The following is an 11,363-nucleotide window of genomic DNA, read 5'->3' on the forward strand; positions in this document are numbered from 1 at the left end:
ATTACAAGGAATAGAAAGGAGACCAGTGTCAATGGACTGAAATGTTAGTGATGGGAAGGAAGGTATAAGAAGACTGATATAATACAAGGGGACCAAATTATGAAGGAACTTAAAAATCAAATAGAATATATTTTATTTTCTATACAGATAATTGATCTTGGAAGTAATAGAAAGCCACTGGAGTTTATTGAATGGGGTAAGGGAGAGTAGTGGCACAGTAGATAGAGCTCCAGGCCTAGAGTCCAAACCAGGAAAAACCTGAGTTTAAATCCAGATTCAGACACTAGTTGTGTCATTCTGGACAAGTCACTTAACCTTGTTTATCTCCATTTTTTTCATCTATCAAATGGCCCATCTTTATCAAATGATAAGATGAAATAACTGTATGATTATAAGAATGACAGTTGAAAGGGATTTCTGATGCTAGTAAGCTGATATGGTTATGGCAAACTACTCCGGTATCTCTGCCAAGAAAACCCCAAATAGAAATACATGCTTTCTTTCACAGTATGACTTTTATGGAAATGTTTTGCATAACTTCTTATGTGTTTTTTAATGAGGGTTGGGGTGGGGATAAAGGAGAAAATCTGGGACTCAAAAGATTTAAAAACAAATGTAAAAAATTGTTTAACTGGGAATATTAAATAAATAAATAAATAAATTCAATCAATGAATGAATGAATAAAAGAAATAAATGGGATTATGAAGAATTGGACATAAATGATGAGACTGACCAGCCAACTAGGCAAGGTCTAGGTATGAAGTGATTAGGACTTGGATGAGGGTGGAGGCAATGAAAGGGGAAAGAAGAGAAAGGAGAGGAAAAAGAAGAGATATATGAACCTCTTCTCATTTCCTTAGCTCCCTGCCCCACTATCTATTCATTCTCCCCATGTATCATCAGAGTTTGTAGAAGTCTGGGAGAGGATGAATCTTAATCCCAGGACTAAGGAACCAGAGAAGCCAGTATAAAAACTGCCTGGGAAGTTTGAGGTGTCTATAGAACAACGAGATCATAATTAACATCAAGTGATTTAGGAAGTAGTTTCAGTCCTAAGGTGCTGGGATTGCCAGACTGGCCAACACCATTTTGCAATGGTAAGATGAAATACTATGTAATTATAAGAATGACAGTTGAAAGTGGTCTCTGATGCCAATAAGCTGTAAACTGATATAATTAAGTTATCCTTGAGCCCTCTGGTCTCTCTTACTCCTATATAAGCTCTCTATGACTCAGTACAGCATCCCTTGGCTCTAGAGGATACCTAGGGCCCCCCCAATGATTTCCCAGTAGCTGGTGCAGTACATAGTCACACTTAGAGCCAAGAAGACCTGATTACAAATCCTGCTACACTAGCTATGATCCCCTAGGAGAGTCACTTGATCTTCTCATTTTCAATTTCCATATCTATAAAATGGGGATAACATTAGCACCCATCTTCCAGAGTTGATTTTATCCAGAGGATCAAATGTGATGACAAATGTAAAGCACTTTGCAAATTGTAAAGAATTAAATAAATGTTAACCATTATTAGTGTTATTATCACAGAATGGAGCAACAGTGGCACAATGGAAAGGAAGGCCAGGTTAGAGGACTGACCTCATCTTTCTAAGTTCAAATCCAACTTCAAACACTCACTAGCTATGTGATCCTGAACAAGTCACTTAACCCTATTTGCTTCAATTTTCTCATTTGTAAAATGAGCTAAAGAAGAAAATAGCAAACCACTCCAGTATCTTTGCCAAAAAAAAAACACAAACGGGGTCATAAAGAGTTAGACGTGACTGAAAAATAACTCAACAAAGATAAATCACAGAATAGATACAAGATAAATGTAAAGTATATGGGTAGAATAAAAATGTGCATAGAATTAAAAATGGGCATTTTGAAGGAAATGACTTGGAAGCTTGAGCCATACAGAGAATTAAATATTCCAGGAGGAAGGAGAGATTGCCAAGCAAAGGGTCTACTCTAGACAAAGGTACAGTGGTAAGAGATGGAATGTTATATATGGGCAACATCAGGTAGGTCATTTTGGCTCGAGGGTAGGGCATGTGAGGTAGAATAATAAGGTAGAAAAATAGATGAGAATCAGACTGAGAAGGGCTTTAACTACCCAAAAGAGTAATTTGTCCATTGTCCTAAAGGGAAAAAGGAGTTACTTAGCTCTCTTTGGTAAAGCAATGATAGGGTCAGACTTATACCATACAAGTCAGTGTGAATGATGAGTTAGGAAGGGATAAAAAATGGATTCAGAAAAAAAAAATCTGGAAAGCTAACCAAACAATCCAGGCAAGAGATTCTGAGTGCCCAAATGAAGGTGGTTGTGATATGAATGGAGAAAAGATGATGGATGAGAGAGGCAAAGATGAAATTGACTCCATCCCCAATCAGTCATCATGTGCCAGTGATTGCATTTCCACAGTATCTTTCTTTTCTTTCCTTCAAGGTCTTTCCTCCAGAAAACCTTCCCTAACCTCTCCCTGACCTTTCTCTTCTCCTATCCCTTATTTTATTCTCTTTGAACCTCTCTTATACGTTTATAATGTTTATTATAGTTATTTATTCACTTGCTATTTTGTAAGTTGTAATTTCCCCAAGGGACAAGACAAGGTCTTCTTTCATAATTATACATTCAGAACCTAGCATTGTGCAGAATAGACAATGTTTTAAAATGAAATTTGTTGAATTGGACTTATAAAATGGGAGTTTCCTGTACATATTACAAGAGTTTTCTTATGAACTGATATCTAAGGGATCATCACTATACATTCACCAGTTTTCACAGAACAGGTAGAAATTGTGTTTATGTTTTATGTTATTTTTATTAGGTTTCACGTTAGTTTCTCAGTTTGGTTTAATAATTAGGGCACTGGACTTTAAGTCAAGAGGACTTGGGTTCAAAGTGTCTCCGATACCTACAAATTGGTGACTTTGGGAAAGATATTTAGCCACTCTCAGACTCAGTTTCCTTACCTTAAAAAAAAAAAGATATGTGTGGATTTAATGACTTCTAACGATTTCTTCCAGATATTCTCTCTAAGATGCTGAGGGGAAGAAGTCCTATCAGAAGCAGTGTGATACCAGAACGCTATCACACTTTGTCCCCCATCTCCCATTTGAAGCAAGTCAAGAGAATAAGAAACACTTCCCCTTTTCAGGTTCCTCAGGTCCTGAAATCCTCAGACACAAGAGTTACACACACTTAACACTTACTTTGACTTTGATCCTCTATTCCTTATGTCTCAGTGACTTCAGGAAAGAATTACTCACCTAAAATTAAAAATGTAATGTGGTAAATGACCTTGAAAATACTCCACCCCATCCAAGAGATAACAAATAGCCAGCAACTAACCACCCACCTACAAAACTGGACAAAGCAAGACATTAATTAAAAAAAGTCATCCAATTACACATAATTTATCATGAGTTGGCAAACATCATTGTGAGATTGGTAGGCAAAACTCAGCAAGAAACACCCTAATCACTGGGTATAAAAAGAACCAATGAAAACTGCCGACACACTACTGCTGAACCCCACCATCTGAGCATAGGTTCCTTCCCCATAGACACTATGTCTCTCCGATTCTCTTCTTCATCCAGAAGGATTGGCTCATGTGGGGGACCTGGATCTGTTAGATTGCCAAGTGGAGGAGCAGGTTTTGGGGTTGGAAGTACATGTGGAATGCCTGGAATAGGCAGTGGCTTTTCATGTGCTTTTGGTGGCAATTCATCTGGAGGAGGATATGGTCTGGGTGGGGGAAGCTCTTCCTATGCTACCTTGCTGGGGAATGAAGCGGGGCTCCTCTCTGGTAATGAGAAGGTAACCATGCAGAACCTTAATGACCGCCTGGCTTCTTACCTGGATAATGTGCGTGCTCTGGAAGAAGCAAATGCTGATCTAGAGCAGAAGATTAAGGGATGGTATGAGAAATATGGTCCTGGCTCTTGCCGGGGTCTTGATCATGACTACAGCAGATATTTCCCAATTATTGAAGACCTTAAAAATAAGGTAAGAAAACATAATTTCATAAGACTCAAAACTCCAAGACATATTGTGCTCTCAAAATAGTTGACCATATATGTGACTTCATTTTAGAAGTTTTCAAATTTCCATAATCAATTACTAGACATTAGGAGAATTTTTGTGAAAATTTAAATCTTTGAGTAGGATAAATCCACTAACTGGTATTCTATGGATATGTTTATCAATAATTTAGCATGTAGCACACCTTCCTGCCATCTTTACCTCTTCAAAAGAGAAAAAAAAACACAAAAAAGAGCAAAAGAGCAACAGGAATACAAAAAGTCTCCAGTGATATACTTGAATCTTTTAGCTATTTCATTGTAAATCAGTCTCTCTCTGCAGATGTCTTTACTAATCCAAAGACATAATCTGAAACTATCAAAAGCCAGTCTTTCATGCCAGAGAGCAACAGATGCCTTACTATAATATGATAAGTGACTTGTGTTCAGAAAAAAAATTATAAATGATCCATGAAAATATTTTCTCTTTTCTTGATCTGCTCCTTTTTTACCAGGTAATTTCAGCAACTACCAGCAATGCCAATGTGGTCCTGCAGAATGACAATGCCAGATTGACAGCTGATGACTTTAGACTAAAGTAAGTGAAGTTTGGGGAATAGAAACCAACTAAAAAGCATTTCCCTCTCCTATCCATTGTATCTAAAATAACTTTAAGAAATTGGTTATTTTGTTTTTAAACTCAAATGAGTATAAGAATGAAAAATAGCTTAAAATCTCAGTATATTTATAAAAATTGCATCTAAATCATGAGAGTAAAATGTTAAAAGTCTGCAGCATACAAGAAAGTGTTTTATTTTGTTTTGTTTTTCACTATTAGTCTCATCTCTTTAAGTAAAGTGATCAGCACAGCATGTTTATCCCATAATCCAATGAAGATGTTTAATTTCTACCTATTTCAGCTTGAGTTTTATGTTTTACATAATCCTTTAATAATCAGGATTAAGGCTGAAAAAACTTTTTACTGTTTTTTGAGGTATGAAACAGAGCTTGCTCTTCATCAGAGTGTTGAGGCTGACATCAATGGTCTAAGAAGAGTGTTGGATGAACTGACCTTGTGCAGAACAGACCTGGAGATCCAGGCTGAGACACTGAATGAGGAACTTACTTATCTAAAGAAGAACCACGAAGAGGTAGAAGTTTCCAATACACCAATTGTATCCCTCTGAAAACTGACATTTCCCTTGACTCGTGTCAAATGTAAAGAGCAATCCAAGGAAAAGCTGACCAAATTCTGTTCAGTGCATTGAAAGATTTGTTTTGCAAAAGCAGATTACATTGTTGGGTTTTTTCCCCTTTTTTTTGACACATAGATATTCATAATCTAAAACCTGAAAAATTTCAGATCCCCAGACCTAAAGATGGTGGACATTATGCTCTTTTAAAAGTATGTAGAACCTTCTTCAGAATAGTCTAAATTAATCTTCTCCTTCAGGAAATGAAAGCCCTCCAGTGTGCTGCTGGAGGAAATGTGAATGTGGAGATGAACGCAGCCCCAGGAGTAGATCTGACCATTCTGTTGAACAATATGAGGGCCGAGTATGAGGATCTGGCTGAGCAGAACCGCAGGGATGCTGAAGCCTGGTTCAATGAAAAGGTAATTTTACTAGAGTAATGTTTATATATGAGTTTTACTATTAATCTGTCAACAAAAGATTTTTTAAAATATCCGAACATAATCTGAATTTTGAACAACACAACTCATTAACTTGCTTGATAACTATTTAAATTTAACTTAATGAAATTCAAGTCCTGCAATAGTACATCAGCTCTTCAGTGTCTCCTTCTAGGTCTCCAGGATTCTTCATTCATTGATCATTCTTCTCTTTTCATTCTTCCTGGTTGGAAGTATTCAGTTCTTAGCCTTTGCATTTTAAAAATGACCTAAGCTAATAATGCCATTTATTCCAGAGTGCCACACTCCAGCAGCAGATCTCAGATGATGCAGGGGCTACCACCTCAGCCAGGAGTGAGCTTACAGAAATGAAACGCACAGTACAGACCCTGGAGATCGAGCTGCAATCCCTCTTGGCAACGGTATGTGAAGATTTACGAAACACATTTCCTTTAGAGGTTGGAGGAGGAAGCTGAGACTTAAAATAGTGCCTTTCATCTTTTGCAATGTTAGCTTTCATCTGTGTTAGGCCTCCAAGGTAAAATACATTTGCATTTCATTCATTAGAACTCTGCTTTATTAATTAAGACTTGCTCATTAACATACATTCAAAATTAAAATATATTTCAAATGGCATTTATGTAGTGTTGTTGAAATGAAACAATGGTTGTGTGTGTGTGGTTCAGTATTGATCCACCCTAACTTAATAGAAAGTTTTTCAATATTTCATATAACAGAAGATCTTAGATACCAACTCTACATTGGTAGTATCTTCTTGGCCTTAGGCTATAGCATTGATACAAAGCTACTTTTTAAGTTATAGGGAGGCACAAAGTCAAAGGAAATACCAAAATGCCGCTTTCCCTACACCCTTCTGTCATGGTCAAAAAACACTATCCAGGACCCACATCGAATAACTCCCAGCCCTCATCTAACCCCTACATCATGTAGGCTTAGAGAGAGTATCTCTCTCTAGATTATACGATGTCTTTTCATCTACAGAGCCAAGGATGTCCAACTTAAAGAGCAAATTCCTTCTCTGAGTCTATTTGTGGGACATATTTTATGTTTCAACAGGCTTTCCTTAGAATGTTTCAATTATTTTTAAACACAGTATATATAATTGCAGTCAGACCAGTCTGGCTTGGAGAAACTGGATATGAGGCAGTAGAAATAAGGGTGAAGAATGTGGATCTTAAGAATTAGAGTTTCTAAGCTTTAGAAAGAGAAGCTGCAGCTGTAACCAAGGGTTCCACAGGACCCTAAATTTAGGTTTAAACAGGACCCTAAAAGCCATCTACTCAATTTTACAGGTGATTAAACTAAGACCTCATGCTATAATTAGCATCAGAGGCTGGTTTCAAAAATTCTGACTCAAGGAACATTTTTCCCTTGAAAATAAGTCCCAAAATGAGTCTTAAGATATAGCCAGTATAGAAATGACTGAGGGGAAAGAGTTGACCTTTTCAAATGCACCAACACCCCAGAAAGATAGTAGTACCATCCTCAAATACAAGGAGAAGAGTTTAATCCCTGGAAAATTCTTGGGGAAGTGCTACTTTTGGGTTGACACCAGAAATTAATCCCAGAAAGGCAATTTTCTGGAATCCTACACACACACATTGTAATAATGTTTATTTCTACTGACTGTTTCCTTTTCAATTCCACCATCAATTCTTTTTATCCCCATAGAAACATTCACTTGAATGTTCACTGACTGAGACAGAAGGGAACTACTGTGTGCAGCTCTCACAAATTCAGGCCCAGATTGGGGCTCTGGAGGAGCAACTACAGCAGGTCAGGACTGAGACTGAGGGCCAGAAGCTAGAGTATGAGCATCTTCTAGACATTAAGGTTTATCTAGAAAAAGAAATTGGAACATATTGCTCCCTCATTGATGGAGAGGATGGGTAAGTGCAACTTCTTTTGTAAACTATGCTTCTGAAGAATGGAAACTACTTTGAGGAAAACAAGATGATAGAGTGGGCAATAGCCCTAGAACTAACAAGGATCTTAGGGGCCATGGAACCCAACTCCCTTGTTTTTTGTTTGTTTGTTTGTTTTTTTTCAGTTTTTGACATCACTGAGAATCTCTTCTTTTTTATTATTTATTATAGCTTTTTATTTACAAGTTATATGCATGAGTAATTTTACAGCATTGACAATTGCCAAACTTTTTGTTCCAATTTTTCCCCTCCTCCCCCCCCCCAGATGGCAGGTTGACCAATACATGTTAAATATGTTAAAGTATAAATTAAATACAATATTAGTATACATGTCCAAACCCAACTCCCTTGTTTTACAGATGAGAAAATGAGGCACAGAAAAGTTTGAGACTTGCCAGAGATCACACAGCTAGGGATTTGAATGCAGGTCATTCAGACTCCAAAGTCAGCACTCTGGTCATTGTATCATCTAGGTGTCTTCTAATTCTAAATTCATATCACCCTGCTTCTACAAGTTCCATAAGGGTATCAGTTGGGTTGTATATAAGCTCAGTGGTTATGTAGAGTGTATGTATGTACGTAGAATGGTACTTTCTCTGCACATAATTGGTGTTAAATAAATATCTATTGTATTGGAGGGAGGGGGAGAAGGAACAAGTTAAAGAATCTATGATTGGGATTGCGAACAGAAAAAATTCAAAGGATAACATAAAACTTTAGCTTCTGTTTTCAATTCCTTTGTTCTTTGCTGAGGACAGAAACCGGTAGACAGACAGAGAAGAGAGACAAACAGACAAACAGTGAGAGACAGAGAGACTAAGAGACAGAGAGATAGAGAGACAAGAAGAGCAGAGAGAGAAATAAGAAACAAATTTAAAAACATTGATTATGTGTTGAGGACCATACCATTCACTGGAGGAAATACAGGATTAGTATCATCAGCACCAAGTACAGTGCTTAGAATAGAATTAGGAATGAAGTAAATGCCTATTATTTGGACTGAATTAAATGAAACCCAGACCTTGACTTCAGGGACCTGACTTTCTTTTTTTTATATAATTAATAGAGATTGTTACAAATCCAAAGCTGGTTTTGGATCTGGAGGATCAGGAAATCAGATAAAAGGTAAACAAGTACAAATTCCATCTTTCAGAATATGTTGCTATGGTGTTGAGTATATATCTATATTAGGCATATGTTTGTGTACATGTGTTCATGTATGTATACATGTATATTTATGCATGTATACATATATGTATTGCTTGCGTGTGTGCATGGACTTGGGGTGCACATATATCTTATGCATGTGTGCTAAGTATACACACACACACACACACACACACACACACACGGATGTGTCTATAGCATATTGACCTGTGCATGTTACATGTTTGTGTATAGTTGTATTATATATTGTGCATGTGTAGGCACATGTGTCTACATAGCTGCATTGTGTATGTGTGCTGTATATATTTGCCTACAAGCAAACATGGAAAAAAAATCTGGATAAAAATTTTATCTGTATATATATATATATATATATATATATACATATACATATATATATATGTAACATTGTGAATATATGTATACATATACATGTGCATGCATAAAAGGCCTATGACTATAAATATGTGCAAACATGTGTACAGGATGTGCACATGTGTATGACTACAAAAGGCTAAGTGAATTGTTCTATATTTACAGTTTAATTATCTACACTTTCTGAGTGTTCATATAAGTGCTATTTCATTTTAGATTCATCTAAAACCACAGTAGTTAAAACACTTGTCGAAGAAATTGATCCTCGGGGCAAAGTTCTCTCCTCCAGGGTCCACTCAGTTGAAGAGAAATCCTCCAAAATTAATACCATCAAGACGGAGCAGAGAGTGCCTTCCTAAACATGATCAAAGACAAAGCTGAAAGAGAAGTCTTGAAGTTCAAATACGCAATTAAAATAAGTACAGAAAATAAAGGCTTCTTTTTTTCTATTTTTTCTTTTAACAAGTTAAGACAAAGTGTTCTTAGAATAGTAAAATTTCCATTCTGTTTTTCTTCAATAGTTCTCAATAAAAATTCTGTCTGTCGCAAGCCATCTAACTGGTTCCAATGGTCTTTGTTTCAGAAATCCAAAGGAAAGCTGAAATTGGACTTTCAAGTCCATTAATTGATGTGATGCTATCATAACTCAGGAGTACATTTTACATATGAAATAAATTTCAATGCAATCTTGTTGTTGAGTGTTGAGAAGGAGAAAAGCATTGTATAATGGAAAGAGTATTGGATTTAAAGTTGGGGGAATATATTTCAAACATCATCTCTGCCATTTGCTCAGCAACAAGCCTTTAGACATATCCTTGAATGAATTTTAGCCTCAATCTACATCTCTGTACACAAGAAAAATAAATTAGGCTGGCAAAGTTATCTCATTTTCCCCAGACAAACAAAGGGTTAGTTTGTAGGGGAAGAAAGAAGGAAGGAAGGAAGGGGTGGGGGTAGGCAGGGAGGGAGGGAGGGAGGAAGGGAAGAAGGGAGAGAAGAAAAAAGGAAGGAAGAAAAAGGGAGGGAGGGAAGAAGGGAGGGAGAGAGGAAGGAGGAATTTATTAAATAGCTATGATATTCCAGACACTATGCTAAGTGTTCTACAAGATATTATCTTAATTAATCTTCCAAATAACCTTGGAAAGAAGGTGCTATTATTAGCCTTATTTTACATTTGAGGAAACTGAAGCAGTTGGTGACTTCTCCGGGACCACACAGGTCATATATATCCGAGACTAGATTTAAACTCAGGTTTTCTTGACCCCATGCACAGCACTCTATCCCATTATACCATTTAACTGACTTTAATAGTTACATGATTCTACAATATGATTACTACAAAAATCCTCAGAATCTTCATAACAGAAATTTGTTCTTTTATGATTAAATAGAAGTGGCTTCTTAGACCTAAGTACTTCAGATATTGGCAAAGAATGCTTTTTCAGCATGTTCAATTAAAATCATATTTTAAATTCTCCAGAAGTAGGGGGAAAGAGAAGTATGGTCTGATGAATCCAGAACAATCCTCATTAGCATAGATAGGACCATGAGGTCCTATCTTCAAAAAGACCTTAAAGTCATAGGATCCTAAAGCAAGAATTAAAGGGACTTTTGAGGCCATCTAGTCCCAATCTCCTATTTTATGAGTAAGGAAACTGAAAGGTTATGATTTATCCAAAGTTTCCTACATAAGAAGTATCAGAGGTCCTTAAACCAAGGTCTTCTCAGTTCCATTGTTCTTTCCACTGGACCATTTTTCCCTACTCATATTCTATCTCATAGACTGGCTAAAATGGTTAAAAATTTTATCACACTTCCTCAAATCTGATGGTAGGACATGAGGATAAGCACATGGGTTCAGAAGCACTGTAACAAATCTCTGAAATACTAACATTTATTTAATACTTTAAAGTTTACAAAGTCCTTTACTTATGTCATTTGATCCTCTCAATAACCTTATGAAGTAGGTGTTTTTATTATTCACATTTTATAGATTAGAAAATTGAGGCACAGTGAGATTAAATAACTTGCCCAGGATCACACAACTAGTGAAATGTCTGAGACTGAATTTGAATACAGGCTTCCTTACTCCAGGTCTGGCACTCCATTGACTTTACTATATAGCTGTCCCACCCTTAACCATAGCAAATAATTAATAACCACTGACATTTTTAAATAGTGATTTCAGGTTTGCAAAACACTTTGCATACAGTCT

The 11,363-nt window shown here is 36.5% G+C and overlaps 1 protein-coding gene across 1 annotated transcript; it reads left to right on the top strand.

Annotated features, from left to right (window-relative positions):
• Window positions 1-3,545: 3,545 nt before the first annotated feature.
• Window positions 3,546-9,701, top strand: KRT27 (keratin 27). Its single transcript, XM_051994537.1, has 8 exons — window positions 3,546-4,013; window positions 4,543-4,625; window positions 5,022-5,178; window positions 5,481-5,642; window positions 5,957-6,082; window positions 7,353-7,570; window positions 8,673-8,731; window positions 9,365-9,701. The coding sequence occupies exons 1-8, from the start codon at window positions 3,576-3,578 to the stop codon at window positions 9,505-9,507; spliced, it is 1,386 nt and encodes a 461-aa protein (XP_051850497.1). The 5' UTR covers window positions 3,546-3,575; the 3' UTR covers window positions 9,508-9,701.
• The last annotated feature ends 1,662 nt before the right edge of the window (window positions 9,702-11,363 follow it).

This window comes from Antechinus flavipes, chromosome 4, assembly GCF_016432865.1.
Source record: "Antechinus flavipes isolate AdamAnt ecotype Samford, QLD, Australia chromosome 4, AdamAnt_v2, whole genome shotgun sequence".
In the NCBI taxonomy this organism is placed as follows: domain Eukaryota; kingdom Metazoa; phylum Chordata; class Mammalia; order Dasyuromorphia; family Dasyuridae; genus Antechinus; species Antechinus flavipes.